The 21,213-nt window shown below is 39.2% G+C and overlaps 2 protein-coding genes across 2 annotated transcripts; one reads left to right on the top strand and one right to left on the bottom strand.

Annotated features, from left to right (window-relative positions):
* The first annotated feature begins 1,574 nt into the window (after positions 1-1,574).
* LOC134789851 (cytochrome P450 4C1-like) lies at positions 1,575-8,539 on the top strand. The gene is made up of 9 exons (XM_063760515.1): positions 1,575-1,732; positions 1,821-1,930; positions 2,197-2,287; positions 2,661-2,846; positions 3,029-3,423; positions 3,678-3,746; positions 4,308-4,476; positions 7,965-8,144; positions 8,256-8,539. Exons 1-9 carry the CDS (start codon positions 1,588-1,590, stop codon positions 8,417-8,419), a joined length of 1,509 nt encoding a protein of 502 aa, XP_063616585.1. The 5' UTR covers positions 1,575-1,587; the 3' UTR covers positions 8,420-8,539.
* Positions 8,540-18,491: 9,952 nt separating this feature from the next.
* LOC134789795 (uncharacterized) lies at positions 18,492-19,655 on the bottom strand. Its single transcript, XM_063760443.1, has one exon. The coding sequence runs from the start codon at positions 19,653-19,655 to the stop codon at positions 18,492-18,494; it is 1,164 nt and encodes a 387-aa protein (XP_063616513.1).
* Between the last annotated feature and the right edge of the window lie 1,558 nt (positions 19,656-21,213).

Raw genomic sequence — 21,213 nt, forward strand, 5'->3', positions numbered from 1 at the left:
GTGCTTCCTCAAAAAGTCAGAATAATAAAAGCTGCTTAGCGGTAAACATGTTCAGCTATAAGCTGTATTATGCGCCCCATGTGTTCCATTTATACATCTATTGGCTTCATATTAGTTCACTCGTGCTCCCTTAAAAGTCAGCGTAATAAAAGCTGCTTAGCAGTAAACATGTTCAGCGATAAGCTGTATTATGCGCCACGTGTGTTCCATTATACGTCTATTGGCTTCATAATAGTTCATTCGTGCTTCCTTAAAAAGTCAGCGTAATAAAAGCTGCTTAGCGGTAAACACGTTCAGCGATAAGCTGTATTATGCGGCACATGTGTTCCATTATACGTCTATTGGCTTCATATTAGTTCACTCGTGCTCCCTTAAAAGTCAGTGTAATAAAAGCTGCTTAGTGGTAAACATGTTAAGCGACAAGCTGTATTATGTGCCACATGTGTTCCATTATACGTCTATTAGCTTCATAATAGTTCACTTGTGCTCCCTTAATAAGTCAACGTAATAAAAGTCCACAATTACCTCCTTATACAGCACATGGCGTAATTTTATCCACTAAACAGGCCTTATAACGGTTAAAGCATTTGATAACCCTTAAAGCTGTATAGGGTCGTAGCAAATATACCTTTATATCACTCTTTGCGTATTAATGGTAGTTTTCAGAGCCGTAATGCAGCTTTTAATCAGCCCTAAGCTATATAAATATCACTGAGATCTATTATACAGCTGTAGGACCACGAGTGTGCTCTTATAAGTGTCTTAATACGCACAGAGCGTTAGATAGAACTAAAAGTGAGTAGTTATAGAGCTATCTGTGCTACTTGGGATGTACATATAGGAACAATAATACTGGTTTAATAATATATTTTCAAACCATGTTAGACCACTGGGTTTTGTATGTCCGTTGATTTTTAACCGACCTCAATATTTCAAAACGGAGGATGTTTTTTATTTCCTTTATTTATTTTTTATTTGCCTTCTTGGGTCTTCTTAAACAAAAATATTGGGAAACAAAAATTTTGGGTACCTATCTAATCTATACACTCGTGAAAGTACTCACTCCCTTATACTTGTAATATTCCAGAAAATTGGTGCGCAAATGGCTTTTATGCACATTTCATTGGTGCGCATGTTCCCTCGCGCATATGCGTTTAATAAACGGCCTATCTTTACTTTTGAGATACTAATTTGGGAGAATGACAACTTTTTTAATTCAGATATATATTTACCCACGTAGAAACAGAGTCGGCATGCATGTTTTGTGTGTTGTGTAAACAAATTTTCGTGTTTGTGTAAAAATAGCGATGATCCATTTTTTTTTTAGTTTAGGTATTTAAGTTAATAGAAAATATATTACGAGTAAGTCTATAAGTAAAGACGTGGTATGCAATGAAGTGAGTGGCAACAAATCTTTAAGGTAGATAAAAAATAATAACAATTAGCTTACTAAGGGCCGCGTGCCACGTGCAAAGTACGAGAATGTTATCGAGGTGCATGTGTTTATATCAGCCAGTCCTTCCCGGTAAAGGATGTATTGTAGGATCGGAGCGCGAAGAGACAGTACCTACATTATAATAAGTAGTGATGGTGTACTTGTATTTAGTCGGACTGGCTGTTGCCTTATATTATGTTAATAAGTGGATACGAAGCGATGAACAGTTTGAGAAAATTCCAGGCCCGCCGGGAATTTATATTGTTGAAAATGCTTTGGACTTTTTGATGGACCCTGGTGTGTACTGGTTGATATTGTAGCATTTTAGTGTTTTACTAATTGTGATTTTTCTCTTTGCACCTATTTAATATCTTTTTTCTTTCAGTTACACTGTGGTATTACTTTAGAAAGCTGGGCAGTCAGTATAAGCAGTTTTTTAAAATCAAACTTGCATCCAGGAAATTTATTGTAATATGCAATCCTGAGGATACCGAGGTGCGTTTAGTTATATTGGATCTATTAATAACACTTAATAAAATTAAATACCTGAACATACGTTTTATATCGGACTTAGCGCTTTGATTTGTCAAACTTTGTATTATTTGCTGCTTTAAAATTACATGTCATGTATGTATGTGTTATGTATGTCAGTTTATTGCACATAAACAAGTTTACACATAAAAGACAAAACAAAGTAGAAGATATAAGAATATAAAGCTCTACCAGCTGTTTTCTACATTGTTAAACGATATTTTTTATAGGCGATTATATCTGGCACGAAATACAACAAAAAAGGTTTTCTGTATGGATTTATAGAGCCGTGGCTGAAGGACGGGCTGCTGTTAAGCGATGGTAAATTTATGCGTCTTTTATATTTTTTTGATTATCTTATACCTTTAAACGAGCAATTCTTGTATATTTATTTATTTATATATATATTTCGGGGATCTCTTAAACGGCTCTAACGATTTCGATGAAATTTGCTATATGGGGGTTTTCGGGGGCGATAAATCGATCTAGCTAGGTCTTATCTTTTACATGTTTTCCGAGCAAAGCTCGGTCTCCCAGATATTGCCTATATATACACGCTTATCTAAAACAAGAGTGACATCTACAGTAAGCTACTGAGATAACTGACCCCCCTGTAATTTGTGATTTGTGATGTGTCTATGCGGGGGGTCAGTTATCTCTGCAGCTTAATACTGTACATGAAGGTATGTTACAGGAGAAAAATGGCAACAGCGCCGGAAAATCCTGACGCCGACTTTTCATTTCAATATTTTACGCCATTTTAATACGATACTAGAAGAAAACTCACGAAAATTGGTAAAACAACTTGCTACTGAGGTCAACAATGATAAAACAAATGTTTCCACCTTTATTACTGAATTCACGCTGCACTCAATATGTGGTAAGTCGTCCACTAGCCAAAAATCTAGTTTTAAGATTATAGATTATGATTAATTGGGTTTGAGTTTGATCACTGCTCGTTTTAAACGACGATTACTTACGTTCTTTTTATTACGCTTTTATTTAACTTGCCCTGTCAGTACCTATGTTAGTTGGTTGGTTAAAGTGGGTGAAATCTTCTAGAGACTGCACTGGGAACCAAGTTGGACAGTGAGAGCAGCAGCGCCGGGCGCAGCTACAAGGACTCTATCTTAAAACTAGGAGTGTATGCCGTCCACAGAGCACAGAGAGTGTGGCTGTATCCCGACCTTATCTTCCCTTGGACTCGGCTCGGACGCAAGCAGCAGAAGGTCCTGGACTTGGTGCGCTCCTTCAGAGACAGCGTCATCGATAAAAGGAGAGAGTCTAATCACTTCAAAAATATGTTTCTCGAAGTTGTGAATGACACCGATGAGCAAGAAATATCCGTGGCGGGTAAAAAAAGACTAGCGATGCTCGATCTTTTACTGCAGGCCGAAAGAGACGGTACTATTGATGCAAATGGAATTGGAGAGGAAGTAGACACGTTCATGTTTGAGGTACCTATAACTAAAAAGATAAAAAAAAATAACGGGTTGCACTCCGGGAGTGCCGGCAGAAGTGAAAACTCAATGATATTGTAACAGTTTTTCGATCAGGTCACGTGTCCGTCTTACGTCTTACGCTGTCGCGAGTTTAACATTTTTTCCCCATCACAAAAAGTGCACAGCGCCGCTAAAGAAGTTTTCACTTCAAAAAAATTTTCTTAAAATCATACAAAGAAGGCAGCTTTTATATTTTGTTTTAATTTCAGGGTCATGATACTACTTCAACAGCTCTTCAGTTTACTTTGATGTTATTGGCCTGTTATCCGGATGCACAGGTACCTACCTATTCTACCTAATAATAAGTGGTAATAAACGGATATTACGAAATTCATAATCAGTACCTATTTTCTAATCATTAAGGTGCCTAGTAAGTAAACACATACTTTCAATGCTTTCTTAACCTACATAGGGAAATCTTTGAAATCTTCTTGGAAATCTTTTCAAATCACTTCTTGCACATATTTGAGCAAAAATAATTATTTACGAAAAAAATACAAAAATACACAGTACTTAAAAACACAAATCAAAATATTCGATATAAATAATTTGATTTGTTCCCAAAATGAATTCAAAAATAAGTAAGTATCTCGTAGGTACCTAATAATTTAATAAAAGTTGCCTAATAGTAGTAGGTACCTAAAAAACGACTCACTAAAAAACCCGCTTGACACAATTATGTCAATCTCAAGGACACGCAGCCACAAAGTTTTTTAAAACGCAACTGCAACCTGCCATTTTAGAGGAAACAATACTCTAGTTTCCTTACAATATTTTCCTCAAAGGAAGAAGCTACATAATTGTATACTTTTACAAGTGAATTATCTTCATTTATTCAGGATAAAGCCGTCGAAGAATGCAATCAAATATTGAAAACTCCTGACCAACAAGCAACGATGTCGGATTTGTCCCAAATGAAATATCTAGAATGTTGCATAAAGGAGTCGCTGCGGCTCTATCCTCCGGTGCACTTCATTATGAGGAAGCTCGAACAGCCTTTAAAATTGAGTAAGTAAACATAAAATGTTGTAATAGTACATTACGATACAAGTGCGAAAAGTACGAATTACCTATTCGCACGTGTATCGTACAATTCGTACAACGTTTTACAGTACATATGGCCCTTTAAATTTTCGACGTAGTAATGTAATGTGCTTATTATAGAACCTGTGGTGTCGTAATGTGTAGGTACCTACTGTAAAAGTAACTTACTTTTTCTTCATTAGGTAGGTACGAGTAGGTGAGGTTAGGTGTTCAACCTTCATGTTGGAACCTTTTACCATATTGAAATTAACGGAGCTTAAAAAAAATTCCGGTCTTTCCAGTTATTTATTAGTTTGTTTTTTGCGACAATAAATCATTTTTTTTTATATTAGGTAGGTACTTGTCATACTGGCGATAATAGGCGGCCAATGGTCATACACAATGTATGGACTGACGTTTATTTGAAATGGGTATTTTTACGTTTACTTTTGACGTGCCCCTCCCCCGCAAAAATCGGCAGACTGTTTTGTTCAGAACATTAGAGACAAGGCGTCTCCGTTTGGTTATATATCCTCTTAAGACGATAGGTAGGCCCAATGCCCTTGAGCGACTGGGCGGAGCTAAGCGCTCTGTACCCGCACCACCCGCTTACCCCGCTCACTGCGATCGTACGTGAATTTTGTATCGCTGCACCGCCACGAGGTTCAAAGAATTAGATACAGCCCAGAGGCACGCAGTTGGCGCTATACTCGTATATCTTTTGTTTGCACATATTTTGTTTTCAAACATGATGATGTATGAGTAGATTATGCATTTAGTGGAGGTCGTAAATTACATTTCACGGTTCATACGACAAATGTAAATAAATCATTGTTATAAATAATTTATAACAATGATTGTCAAAGAGAATTAAAGTTTACTGATTTTTAAACCTGCGTTTTATTGGTTTACCTTTGTAACTTTCTTAATACATGTGATGTTGCATAAGCAACATGGACATAAGTCCATGGGCGACGATGACCGCTTCCCAACAGGCGGCTCATTTGCTGACTAGCACATAAAAACATTTCTCGAAAGAAGATATTTATAATATTTACACATGGCCGGGATATCCCTATTATAATTAAGCCTGCCGAGTATGATATTAAACAGACAGCAAAGAAAGTATATTTTATGAACATAAGGCCGGTAAATGTTATCGCGATTGAAATAATATGTATGTAAGTACTAAGTACTTCTCTCAAAAAATGCGAGGAAATACCTATAAAAGTTCAAATAAGGACGGGACGTAATGACCTAATGACAATATTTCCACGCATGTTTGAGAAAACATAATTTACTTAATAAACTAACATCATTTTAATAGGTAACAATCCTAAAAATGTAAATAGATGTCTCGACGACCCAGAACAGGTACGCCTGGCGAAGAATGAAGAAAGAAGAAAGAATGAGAAGAGCCGATCCCAAATGATATGGGAAAAGGCTAGGTGAAGAAGAAGAATCCTAAAAATGTAATGGTTTCTGAATCAAACTATATACCTACAAGATAAATTGCCTATGTTGATTAATTAATTATTATTTTTTAGGAAGCGAACTTTATTAAAAACGTAACATAAGTGGAAATATTGTTATTGCGTTCGTAATAATAGGCTGCGAAATACCGTGTTGCGCGCGCTAAAGCACGTCACAACCAAATCAACTTTCTGCAATTATCTAATCTTTGGCCATAATAACTCCAATTTTATTGCACTTGGGCTCAGCACAAGCATGCAGAAAACAAGGAAGGCACGGAGCGACGAGCGACACAGCCTCCTCGTCTCAAAGCTAGCACACGACTGTCGGCCACGCCTTTTTCGAGCGACATACGCACGAAATGTTGAAAAATATTCAATTTCTTACAAAAAAATTGATTGATTAACATTATTCTTCATTGCATTTGTAGTGTTGGTTAAAACATTTATTTATAGTTTAAAAATAACTTTAATCGAATAAACCGTTTAGTAGAAATAGGTAAAGTTAGTCGCAAAACGGCCTATCGTAATGTTCCTTTATTGGAAAAATTATAAGTCACAGGAAAAAAGTCAAACGTTACAAATGTTGTACATAAAACGTAGATTCATATATATTTTTTTCATATTTTTTTGTTGAACCGTTAAGAAAATATATACTCTAGAAAGTAGGAGTTTACGGCCAAAAACAGCGCGTAGCGCCTTAAGTTTTTACTGAAAACTGCATCGCGGACAATGATCTGTGCACACTGCAAACATGTAGATTTCATGAAAGGAACTATTAGCATAATTTTAAGTTTAGGAAGCGGTTTTATGTTTGAAAGCTGATTTTCTACCGGTGGTTCTTAGACGTTTTGTATCAAAATCGGGTGACCTGTTTCACATCGTTTGTGGTATTTAATTTAATTATATTTATATTATTTTGCAGAAGCTTAGGTACTTTAATCTTTAAGAATGAGTGAAAACGTGAAATGGATTTAAGGTTGTAATAATATATACTGACAATATAATCACTAAGATCATTAACCTCTGTGACATTAATACGTCGTCGTTGATAAGATTTAAGCTTGTTTATATGCGATGCAAATATTTACTACAGATAACCACCTTAAATCTGTTTGCTCGACCAACGTCCAAAACTATTCGGTAGAAAGGGACCTACCTACTAGAGAGGTGCTAAGTATGTAGGACTGTAGGTATATGACTTGGCGACTGAGAGAATCAGGTACATACCTATATTGTAAGTATTGTAAGGGTTAGTTGAGTACCAGTAAAAAATAATTGCATTCCCGTTGCCAGGGAGGTTTTGGCATTATACTGAGCAACTTTTACTATGGGTCCAACACAGAAATCGCGAAAAAAATTTTTACCCTCCCATAGAAAAAGGACCACCTAAAATGTATGAAACAGCCAAATATTTTATTGCGATTTCGGGGTTGGTTCCATAGTAATAGTTGCTCAGTGTAATCCCAAAACCTCCCTGGCAACGGGAATGCATTTATTTTTTAGCCATCCTGTATACATCACGACTAACCTACTCTTCATGCTATAGAAGTAGGTACAGTCACCACACGGGATTGTTATGTCATTTAGGGTTCTTGCTAAATTGGAAATTCTATAGCGTAAGTATTGAACAACCGATTTAACTAGGACCCTAAATGGCGCAACAATCACGGAGCGTAATGGTACAAACAAAGTTGTAAGTGTAGTTTCATACTTTCTGCCGGATGGAACCATACCTACAGTTGAAATTAATTAAATTGGGAGTTTTAGAAATACGCGAGGGCCGCTCTTACATATCCCCGGCCGTACTTAGCATATCCAAGAAACTGTGATAACAGTCAAAATCATGTTTTAAGCGAAAGCGATATTGTTTGAGAATAAATCTGCGAAAAGTGCGAAACATTTTACGGAAGTGTCTCGTCAGAAAGTTATTAACACGGTGCGTTCGGTACAGTGCTTTGTGAGTCAGGCTTAAAACTGGACTTTGTCCAAACTCCACAGATACTGGCGGAAACGAAGTGCCGGCGGGCTCGGACTGCGCGATTCTGCTGTGGGAGCTGCAGCGGCGCAGCGACCAGTTCGTGGAGGCGCTCGAGTTCCGACCCGAGCGGTTCCTGCAGCCGCCCACGTGGCATCCCTACGCTTTCATCCCTTTCAGCGCTGGGCCCAGAAACTGCATAGGTAAGCGCCTGCGTTCATATTTCGCGGCAAAAACGCAGCTTTGCCTCATTTTGCCAGTAAAGTTCAGAAAGATAAAAATTAACGTTATTAACGTTCATATTTCTGTTTTAGGTCAAAAGTTCGCAATGAATGAGATGAAGTACGCTTTATCCGCAATACTGAGAAACTACAGGCTGCTGCCAGTGTCCACTCCTCAGAATATCGTGTTCATCACAGACTTCATATTACGTCCAGTTAATCCCATCTATGTTAAATTTGAAAATAGACATCATTGACTTCATCCTTGATGATTGATTGATATGAGACTTACGTATGAGTAGGCATTCCATACGCCTGTGAAAATAAAACGAATTTGACGAATAACAACATTCATAATTAGGCATTAACTTTATAATTAGGTACTATTATTATAGAGGGTGGCTAAAAATAACTGTATTCCCGTTGCCAGGGAGATTATGGGATTATACTGAGCAACTTTTACTATGGGTCCAACCCCGAAATAGCAAAAAAAATTTGGCTGCTTCATACATTCTGGCTGGTTCATTTTCTATGAGGGGGAGATTTTTTTTTCGCGATTTCGGGGTTGGTCTTATAGTAAAAGTTGCTCAGTATAATCCGAAAACCTCCCTGGCAACGGGAATGCAGTTATTTTTAGCCACCGTTTATAAATATGCTGACCGATACTACATATAGTTTGTATACAATGTTAAGATAAATACCGAGTTCGATACGAGCAAGAAGTTGTATTATTTCAAAATGTGTAATAAATAAATAAAATGAAATTAAAAACAAGACCCTTATAGCCCGATTGGAAAATTCGGAAACGGATAATGAAATATTCAAAATAGCCAAACAAAGAAATAAGCAAAGCCAAGATTTTAAGCGAACTAAATATATCAACGATGCCTCAGGACATCTGCTAACATCAGATGAAGATATCAACATAAGATGGCAAGAATATTTTACACACCTACTTAATGAGGAGTTTCCGCAAAAACCGCTCACATTACTCCCTGTCGTACATGGCCCCATTGAGGTGATACAACCTACTGAAGTAAAATCAGCCATATCTCCAACATGAAAAATGGCAAAGCGACTGGCCCTGATGAAATCCCGGCAGACCTATGGAAGAAAACTGGGGCACCTGGAATTGTGTGGCTGACAAATTTCTTCAACCTCATCCTTACATCCGGGAAGATGCCAGATATGTGGAGGCTCAGCAACATGATACCCTTCTACAAGAATAAAGGAAACATTGCAGACTGTGAGAACTATAGGGCTATCAAATTGACCTCCCACACTCTGAAAATATGGGAAAGAGTAATTATCACCAGGCTAAATAAACTTTCCACCATAACAGAAAACCAGTGTGGCTTTACAGCGGGAGTAGGTACTACGGATGCCATACATTGTATAAGAATACTGATGGATAAATACAAGAACCTAAAGAAAGACCTACACCCTTCATTGATCTGGAGAAGGCTTTTGACCGCATACCACGCAAGCTAATATGGCAAGCGTTGAGAGCACAAATGGTCCCCGAGTATTAATTACATTATGTAGCGAAACGCTACTGGCCGTTTGTAAAAAAATAAAATGCATATTTGCGATTATTTTGAATTCAAATTTTGATAGAATGTTCGAGAAAGAAACGATTGAATTTGTTTTTTGGCAGATGGTTTGTGGATTTCGTGTCAAAAAGTCGTTGGTGATCCGGGCTGTTTTTTAGACTAGATTTGCTACGTTTAACGTTTAACCAGTTTGATAATTAATACGAAGTGTCGAAAGTCCGCGTTAATCGACGAGAGGAAAGGCTCCTCGTAGACAGCTGGCTACCTAAGCCGTGCGTGGGTCGGCGTCCGGAGAGGAGTGGCTCCTCGTAAACTGCTGGCCACCAAAGCCGTGCGTAGGTCGGCGCTAAGCACTGGTGGAGTGAAGAAACCTCATCGTTATCGTCCGGTCTGCTGCCATTAGGGCATGCTCCCGGGAATTCCCGGTTCTCAAATTCCCGGGAATTCCCGGGAATTTTATAGTGTCAAAAGAACCGGTACTGAAGACTCGGTACCGGTATTTCCCGGTTCTCATCATATGACTATTTATTCCCATTTCTATAGTAGCAATGTATTAGTAGGTACTGCCTACTTTAGCTCGGGACATTAAATAACATTTAATAATGATGCTATGAAACGTGGGACCCAAATAACCCGACAAACTAACCTATTAAAGTAGGCAATATTACGGATAATGGTTAAATTGTGAAAATTCACCCAATTTTCTATTTCAATTTTGTTTTTATCTGAAACATCGCTCCGTACTTTTTTGCCGGTTACATAAAGGACTATTATTCTTCTTCTAGGAAGTTGCTTTTATATGAAAATATTCCGTTCTCTGGTCTAATTTTGAACTTATTTATGGCGTGCCGTCATAGTGCTGAGTCTGCTGAGTGCATCGACTACGCTGCGGCGGCCCAGGTGCCCCAGGCGGAGGCAAAGTGTGCCGGTTAATTTCGTAAAATAGGTTGGAACGCCAATCATGTGTTTTTTTTTAATAAAATAAGTCATTTATTAATTCTTATGCAATCATTTATCTGAAAATAAGTCATTCATAAAGACTGTACGCCTACACAAACAATTTCTTAAAAATAATTATAAGATGCGTTGAGAACCGGGAAGAACCGGGAATCCCGGTTCCGGCCATGCCCAGAACCGGGAAATGAAATTCTTGGTACCGGGACCGGTACTGCATGCCCTAGCTGCCATACGCGCTCGCCAGGAAGCGAATGGCTTACCTCGTCGGCCTGCTTGAAGACACCACCTTGTGCGCCATCTGTGCTGTACAAGTAAATTTCCTACCGGCTGCCGGCACCCTTGCGTGTGCCTCCCATCTTGTGCGCCATTTGTGCTGTACAAGTAAATTTCCTACCGGCTGCCGGTACCCTTGCGTGTGCCTCCACATTTGTCCCATTTACCTTTTTTCCCCCTGTACTTCAAGACCGAAATATTTGAAAATTTTAGCGTTAGTTTTCCAATTCTGATTTTTATAACCACCTAATTATTTGTTTTGTATTTTTGTGCCATATTTTTTGTTTCGCCATTTGATAATATCTGTGATCCGCATACCTCTTCTTCTTCTTCTTACAAATCCTCAATATTCAAAAAGCCTCGTTTGACGGGCGGTATAAACAAGCGGCTCAAAATTTAGGTATTATTCGCCAACTTGTCAACCATCATCGTCCATAATATTCGCCACATTAATACATTTTTTTTTCCTTTCCAGCTAAATTCTTAGCCGTATTCCTTTTTTTACCTTTCATGTTTACCACCTATGCGGAACGCAGATTACGCAGACAATTAGTTTAAAACGATCAAATTAGTGGTTTTTAGTGAAATTTGTGAATAATATTTTTTTATACAGGGTGTTACCGGAAATTGATTTTTTAAATAAAAAGTTATCAAATTATACGTGTTCAGTTCATTATATTTGTTTTACTGCAAAATGGCGCCCGAAGTAAGGTAAAGAACTCTGGATTTTTTTTTATTATTTGAAATTATTTTTATTTTTTTTGTGATATTTGTGGGACGGTGACCGTAGACCGGTCGCGGTTCATATAACCTTAGTTCTGTTTTTTGTTTTAGCCCACTGTCTCTCTACGCTGCATAGTGACATTTACTATTGTGTCCAACTGTACGTCTTCGTAATTACGACTCTCATTGCTCTGGATTTCTTCGTGTCCAAGCTTTGATATACAGGATGATGTGATTTATTTACGTCACTAAAATTTATTCTGCGACATTTATTTAAAAAAAAAAACATTTTTTTCTGTTGACCTTGTATGCCTTTTACTCACTTTCCCATAACATATTCCGAGTACTTTATTTAGTAGTTTGAATCCTGTGGTTAGAGCCCGTAAACGTTAGGGAACTCACAGGTAAGTCAGACGTAGAATTTATTATTTGTTGATCTTGAACTTTGAACCTTTGAACGGTGAGGTTTGAGTTTTGAATTGCATTTCGATACTGATTTCGTTCTCGAATCTGAATTCGAATTTAGGTTTTAGACTTCGACTATTATTTTCTTTCTTTGACTTTGGACTTTGGCTTTGACTTTTAACGTAGTTGAAACTTGTACTTTCGATTTTAGTTTTAAGGTCGATTTATTGGAATTTTTGTTTGAACTTTGTCAGTTGGTCTAGAACCCAAGACAACATTTGACTTTCCACTATGTCACATCTAAGTAATGAAGGGTCGATTGGTGAGACGCCTCGTGCGCACTCTTCTTTAAACGTGCACCATCCCAGGATCTTAGATCCAATGGCCAGTGATGAGGAGCATTTTTTTGATTCTGAACCCAGATGCCAGGCAAAGCATACGTCCGAACACGCTCTGCCTTTTCCCTTTAAAGATTATTCACTTACGAAATGGAACTTGATTTTTTCCGGAGACACCTGTGTTCGCGAATTTTTCTGTCGAATTGACGAAGAAGGTTTGGCGCGTAACGTCAATCCGTGGTACGTTGTCAGACGTTTTCATGAGTTGTTGTCAGGTACCGATTTGAAATATTTTAGGGCAGTCAGATATCCGGGCCTTACTTATGCTGAATTGAAGTCTGCATTCATTAAAACTTTCGACGTGGCCGATTTTGATTTCAAGGTCGAGAGCCAACTTCGCGCTTTGTCACAAAAGGCCAACCATCACGCGACCTGAACGCAAAACTTCGCACACCGGTTTCCGAGGACAACTTGTTTAACATCATTAAATACGGAATGAATCCTAGGTATCATCCTTGTCTTGCAACTAACGTGGTTAGAGATATCGATGGTTTGTTAGAAGTCGCGAAAAATTTTGAAGCCTTCCAAGGTTCACGTCCAGCACGTTTAGCTATTGCACCGATTAGTGCTCAAGTTGTAGAGCAACCCAGTTCTATTGTGTGTATGAAGTGTGATGCAACTGGTCACAACTACCGTAATTGTCCTTACGTTTCAGGGGCAGTGTGCTTCAAGTGTAAGCGGGTTGGAGCAATTACCCGTGATTGTCCTAGTTGTAATCCTAGTCCGTCAAAAAACTAATTCGTGGCGCACTGAGAGGTCCATATGTGTCGCCCGTTTGTATTAATGATTCCCCGGATAATAGACTTTTTATTGATGTTATAATCGCTGGCTCTCCGGTAAATGCTCTTTTGGATTCTGGTGCTCAGGTTTCTCTAATTGATATTTCTCTCCTGTCGAAGCTCGGTATAGCTTTTCGCGAGGATATTCGGCCTTATGTTGTCTCCGCCGACAATTCACCTATTGAAATCTTAGGCGGTTTGGACATCCCTATATTCTTTAGTGGCATTCGCGTTCTGCACCCCTGTCTAGTGAGCAGTAAACGATTTTTGTCAGCAACATTATGACGAAAATTTTAATATAAAGTAACTTTCCCAAAGAATTTAGCCAAAATAAGCGAAGTTTCACGCAATATCACACGATCAAAGCAAGTAAGTATAAGACCGAACTGTCAATGTCACGTATGTTTGTTGTTATGGCGGAAAATAAATAATTTTATCGGAAAATAGTGATAAATACGTGGAAAATTGTGATATCTTTGAACAATTACAAAGCTGTGAAACGTACCAATATTATCTAGACGTATCTACGACCACACGGTAAAATGCGTGCGTAACAAAATTGTTTGCTCCTGTCAATACATATTGTTTACTTGAGTTTCTTATGAATACAAGTTATAAACAATGTTACGCACCCCGCCTAATTCTCATAGAAACCTCCGCTCATCAGAGGGCCAGTCCTCAGAATTACCTGAGGAGTTTACCAGGGATACTAAAGATGCAGATCCGTCACTGCGCCCTAATAACTCTGACCTAGAAGACCCCGCCAACCTAACATTCATTCTTACAGATTACAGATTACAGATACAGTAGACGCTGAACAGATAAGTGCGCTTACTTTGGAACAATGCAGCCCAATTAATATAGACAACAACTGGCCAAACCAAGAGCAACCAACTGTTCTGTCTGAAACCACAGAAAGTATGCACATAACAGATTTCGCCACCATGACCAACAATAGCAAGAAACAAAAATATAAACATGAGGGCAATGAAAAAGAGGACTCAAGAGTAACCGAAATAAAATATGCCGTCATCAACAACCTACAAATGTATTCAGACGTAACAGAAAAGATAGCAAACCTGACCAGCGAACTCCTTGGTCAAAAATACCTCAATGCGTCAAACAAACGCGCCACACTTGCTCTGATGGAGCAACAAATACATATGGTCAAAAAACTTCCAAACATCCTTACCCAATGTAAACCTGTGAACCAAGAACTTAACTGCAACAACATTGAAAACATTCTGGAAATAGAGGTAAGAAAACCAATTACTGAGCTACAAAAGGAAATTGGAATAATGCAAACAAGCGGTCTCTCACACATAAATGAGATTCAAGAGCAAATGATTAACCTCAAAAAAGAAATAAGACAACTACAGACAATTCACCCCACCTCTGCAGCGCCGTTTCCACATGAATATGTAAGCAAGCCAGACGGCCAGCAAACGGAAGAACAACACCGAAAATTTATCTCATATGCAGCTGCAACACGAGCCACTAGCACGAGCCCACAATCGTCTAAACCAACGAAAGTACAGTCTATTTCTGAGACTGCACATCTTACGAGCTTAAAAAATGTCCAAACCACCAGCTATGCTGTTATACTAGAGTCAATGGATCCAAACACTGAAGGAGACGATATCATCAATGAAATAAAACAAAAAGTCAACATCGCGGAAATAGGCATTGGAGTGCAAGGAATTCGGGCGACTAAGAAAAAGAAGGTGGTCATCTTATGTGACTCAGAACAAGACCACCAAAAGCTAAGCTCTATTATTAGACAAAAAACAAATGGAATAACTGTAGACGCGCCTCAAATTAAGAACCCCACAATAAAAATTATTGGGGTTATCCCAGAATACGCCAGTGAAAAGATTGTTGATGCTCTAAACAAACAGAATCACAGAATCCTGGGGACCATCAAAAAAGAAGACATTCACATCAAATATATACGCAGTGTTAGAGGAAGAAATGCTGCAATCAAAAATGTCATTGTTGAAACAAGTCCACAAGTCTGGGCGGCTATGCAAAATCAAAAAGTGCGGATCGGATATCAATCGGTACGAGCTGTTGATCAATCACCGGTTCTGCAGTGCTACCACTGTCTGAGCTATGGACATCGCGCAACTGAATGCAGCTCAGAAATGCGATGCGGCTTTTGTGCAGAGAGACATGATACAAGAAGCTGCCCAAGAAACACAGCCACACCATGCTGCACCAACTGTAAAGAAAATGGAAACCAACATGATCACCCAGCCTATAGCCAGACTTGCCCGGAATGGCAAAAATGGGACCGAATAGCACGAGCGGCAATACGATATTGTTAAGGGCCCCCCACAAGGTACAAAACAAAGAAAATCCGCTCTCACAGTATTACAGTGTAATCTTGGACGTGGCTATGCAGCAACCAAAGAAATGAAACATAATGTCGCTGAAAAAGAACATGATATAATCATGATATCAGAACCATATGTTGGCAAAAATAATAAATTAAGCTCCATTAATGGATATGACTTATACCAAAAACCAGACGCCACCAACAGAACCAAAGCATGCATTGCAATAAATAAAAAATTGGGCACTTACCTTGGACTCACGCAACATATAACAACCAATTTCTCAATAGTGCAGTTATCACTTGAAAATAATAAAATCATGCTTACCTCTATCTATGTAGAACCTGGCGAAGATCCTTCACGTACTCTACCCCACCTGGAACAGTTCCTACAAAATAACAAAAGACAAAAACACGGTTTACTAATATGTGGCCGAAAATTGTATGGCAAATTATCACTACCCAAACTATTTTTCCCATAGTATCATTTGGCAAAACTATCAGATGGCAGACCAATGTTTCGCATATATAACATGTCGCAAATGATTATTTACAATATTATTGTATGGCAAAATATTTAGTTGGTCATGTTTCAAAATGTCTTTTATTGTTATGTCGAATGTATTGATAGGCATAAATTATTTTTCGCCTAATATTGTGAATAACCTACCTATCCCTTGGAGCAGTTTCGTTTTTAGGGTAATACAAAAAAATAACCCTAACCTACCTATCTCTGGGAGCAGATTCGTTTTTAGGGTCACCAAAAAAAAAATAACCCTAACCTACCTATCTCTGGGAGCAGATTCGTTTTTAGGGTCACCAAAAAAAAATAACCCTAACCTACCTATCTCTGGGAGCAGATTCGTTTTTAGGGTCATCAAAAAAAAAAATAACCCTAACCTACCTATCTCTGGGAGCAGATTCGTTTTTAGGGTCACCAAAAAAAAATAACCCTAACCGACCAATCTCCAGGGAGCAGTTTCGTATTTACGGTCATTAAAAAAAAATAACCCTAACCTACCTATCTCTGGGAGCAGTTTCGTTTTACGGGTCATAAAAAAAAATAACCATAACCTACCAATCTCTGGGAGCAATTTCGTTTTTAGGGTCATAAAAAAAATAACCATAACCTACCTACCTCTGGGAGCAGTTTCGTTTTACGGGTCATAAAAAAATGCTAAATATAGTTGTGATCCAATAAAAAGTATGCGAAATTTCAATTTGGGCAAACGTTATTTAACAATAAATAGTTAGGTATAATAAAACATTTGCTTAGTAACTATTTTTCTAAATAAATCGTGGTAAAATGAACATCTGCTAAATAAAATTGTGTTCAAATAAAAATTATGCTAAATAATAATATGCTAAGCATTGGTTTGCCAACTAAAAGTACTGCAATAAGTTGGTTGGGAAGTGAAATTAGGCGAAAAATATTTCGGCGAGATGGCAGTACACCCAAAAACACGTCATATGTGGTGATTTTAACGCATGGCATACAACCTGGGGCTCCACAAGGAACAATGAAAGAGGTGAAGAAGTGTATGATATTGCCATTGCAAATGATTTAGTGACTTGCAACCAAGGAAATTAACCAACATTTGAAACGATCGCACAAGGACAAACAAGAACCTCTATAATTGACCTTACCCTGACAACACTAAACACATCGAGAAACATTATAGACTGGAAGGTAAACCAGAACGTCATACCATCTTCAGATCATCACGCTATAGAATTTAAAATCAATCTCAATCAGGAAAGACTAAAAAAGAAGATCTCAACAACAACTTTTATATATAATACTGACCGTACCAACTGGGAAAACTTTGACACAAAACTAAAAGAAGACTTTGAACAAATGTCATTAGACACAGTCAACATTGACTCATTGTGCGCATGTCAAATCGACACGTACATAACTAACATAACACAAACAATAAACAAGAGTTGTGATGCCATTTTCCGACGCAAAACACCCTACCAGAAAATTCCATGGTGGACTGAAGAACTTACTGAATTAAAAAAGAAAGTAATCCACTTACACCACCGACTTCAAGATCTGAAACGCGGAAAGAAAGACCTCACTAACATAATTATAGAAATAAATAAGGCCAGAGATGAATACAGCAGAAAAATCCGGACCACATCTACTGATAACTTCAAAAATTTCTGCAATAAGCAAGATAGAGAAAACGTATGGTCTGTCACAAACAGATTGCTAAAAAGTACACCTCAGCCACAGCCACCGGCAACTTTGAAAATAGACGAAAACAACTACACAAAGTCTACGGATGACACAGCTGAAAAACTTATGTTCAAATTCTTCCCCGAAGATAACCCAACCGATGACTCTCCGTACCACCAACAAATAAGAAACGATAATGACAACACACAAAATACAATGAACTCTAATACGCAAAATAATGAACCTGCATTCACGACCGAAGAAATCAAAGAAGCCATATATAATATGAATCCTAAGAAGGCTCCAGGCGTAGACCACTTAACCTCAGATATATGTAGACATTTCATCGACTCGTACCCGGCTTTTATCACAAAATTATATAATAGATGTTTGTTACTAGGATACTTTCCAAAGTCATGGAAATCCGCGTACGTAAAAACTATACCGAAACCAAACAAGTCAGGTTATGGCGAGCTCGCCTCATATAGACCTATAGGATTAATAAATATTTTAGGGAAAGTTCTAGAAAAGCTTATTGCGAGGAGATTAACGTACTACATGCTAGACGTGTGCGCCGCGCCGGCGCGCCGCCGCCGCCGGGCTTTTTGACTACGCCGCCGCCGCCGATAAATGATCGGCGTGAAATCGGCGTGACCTTGAGTGTTGTTAATTAGCTATTCCAAGTTGATTTTTGGATTACAAAATGTATTTTTTGTATTATTTAATTTGTCAAATATACATCGCACACAAATATAAAAGTTCGCGAACATTGCGGGCATGTGAGCACACCATTTGAGTAATTATAATGTATTGCCGCAGCTGGTCTGGCGTTTACTTCATCGCGCTTGGCATCCAGCTCTAAGCGCCGTCGCGATTCAAAATCAGTTACGTTGGCATTTATTGCTGCCCGCCATTCCGTCCGTATGGCTGCCTGCTGCTCCCATCGCGAGGGTTCTATACGACACTTTTTCATGTGCCGCTTAAGCACATCTTTGTACCTGAGGAATTGGCCGCCCTGTTTCCGCTTGCCCTCCTCAAGCTCGGAATAAAAGATGCGCTTAGCCACACGCTGGTCGTTCATCCGCGAAACGTGACCGCACCACCGAAGCTGACGTCGCATGAGGTATACCTCGATACCACCCACATTTGCTCCACGCAGCACTTCGGTATTCCGAACACGATCAGACCATCGGATCTTCAGTATCTTGCGTAGGCATCTGAGGTGGAATCGATCCAGCGTGCAGATATGGCGGCGATAAACGGTCCACGTCTCAGTGGAGTATAGAAGGTTGGGCAGCACGACTGCCATATAAACGGATATCTTAGTGGCCAGTTTTAATCGTGCGAGCTGAGGACCTTGTGGTCTAACTTGCCAAAAGCTGCAGCCGTTAATTTCAGCATCAAGGTCGCACTTGGATGTTAAGGTGCTCCCCAGGTAACGGAACTTGTCCATCTGCTTCAGCTGGTCCTCGCCGTGTCTAACGACCAGTGCCTGTTGACTGACAACGTCCAGCGACATCACCTCAGTCTTCTTGACACTGATCTTGAGCCCAAATCTGCGACAGGACTCGTCGAAGCTGGACATGAGCTGTTGCATGCCTTCCGGGGACTCAGTCACAAAGCACAAGTCATCTGCATACATGATCTCTGTGATCACTGAGTATGAGACTTTTGTGCGTGCTTTAAACCTGGCCAGGTTGAAAATGTTGCCGTCAGTGCGATAGCGGACGCGAACACCTTCAGAGCATGTGAGTAAGACTTCTTGGACTACGACCGAAAAATACAACGCTAACAGAGTGGGTGCTAGGACGCAACCTTGCTTCACCCCGCACGTAACGGGGAAGAAGTCCGATTGTTCGTCGTCAGTAGCAACGCAGCACTCCATGTCGTCGTGTAGGAGTCTCCCTAGCCTTACAAACTTCTCCGTGCATCCAAGCTTGCTCAGAACTATCCAGAGGGCTTCACGAGGCACGCTGTCAAACGCCTTCTCGAGGTCAACAAAGCAGAGAGACAGTTGACGACCTTGCTCTCTGCTTTTCTCTTCTAGTTGACGCACAGAGAATATAGCTTCACAGGTGCCTCGGTCAGGCCGGAAGCGTAACTAAATCAACTAATCCAACTAAATAAGTACATCAATTATTAATTAAATGAAACTGAATAGCCAGTTGCAGAAACTATTTGACACACCAATTAAAGTAACTGAGTAATCCTAAGTATTCACCGTCAAATGTTAACGAACGAACGAAGACTGCTGCCAGTGCTGCTTATACCTTGGACAGCTAGAAGAACAAACGCCTCCATTCTCAAAGAGCTCTATATCGCCACTCATCTCTTCCCAACATGCCATGCGTGAGCCCTTAGATTCTTCGGACATATTATCCAACGCATGATGTGAAGAAACACATGAATTTAAGCCGAATGAATGGTAAACGTGCTCGAGTTGGAGCATGTGTGAGATGGTCGAACGCTATGAAGAGGTCGGCTTGCAGCAGTCTGCACCGTGCAGTCCATACGGCTTATGACCGCACGAAATGGAGACAGATTACATGTGGTCGCGAGCCTCAGCAATGAGAAAAAGAGAAAGAAGATACGTCTCAGTAAGCCTGGTGGTTGTACGACAAGAAAACCATTAAAAAGAAGCCATAGCAGTCCACTATAGTCTTGCAAATGTCTAGGATATGTGGAGTTCTGTTTTGTTAAAGTACGTCATTGTTAATAGGATAAGCCAAGGAAAGCTTGAGAAAACGGAGAGTTCCAGATCGGATCGAAGGTCATTGGGACCAGGTAACCTCTTAATGCAAGCCAGTTACTAGGGAAAATAAGTTATTATACCTATCCTATATTCATTTACAAACCCTATTTTACTCACAGCATATTCAAACTATACGTAGTTAACTGACCAGTAACCTGCATTGATAAAATTTTCAAGAAAAACAACAAATTTATGATTTTTCTTAAAAAAACCGAAAGTCAAGGTCACGCCGATTTCACGCCGAAAACGCCGCCGCCGCCGATTTTTTGGCAAACGCCGCCGCCGATCATTTTTTAATCGGTGCACACGTCTACTACATGCATACAAGGTACGCCTGCAACTCCAAGCAATTTGGTTTTAAAGAACAGCAAACAACAACAGATGCACTAATTACCGCTATTGATACCATGAAGGAACTAAAACTTAACAAAAAATTAATTATAGTAATATCCTTAGATATACAAGGAGCTTTCGACCACGCATGGTGGCCAGCCTTGATTAACCGGCTTAGTAACATAAACTGCCCGAATAATATATTAAATCTCATACGTAGCTACTTCACAGAACGAACAATCACTTTAAACTATTCCGACGCCACCGTAACAAAAACGCAAACCAGAGGATGTGTCCAAGGATCTGTCCTGGGAGAGGTCGCAAATATCTAACTTCGCTTGATCTTAGGAGTGCCTTT

This window comes from Cydia splendana, chromosome 4 (assembly GCF_910591565.1).
Source record: "Cydia splendana chromosome 4, ilCydSple1.2, whole genome shotgun sequence".
NCBI classification, from domain to species: domain Eukaryota; kingdom Metazoa; phylum Arthropoda; class Insecta; order Lepidoptera; family Tortricidae; genus Cydia; species Cydia splendana.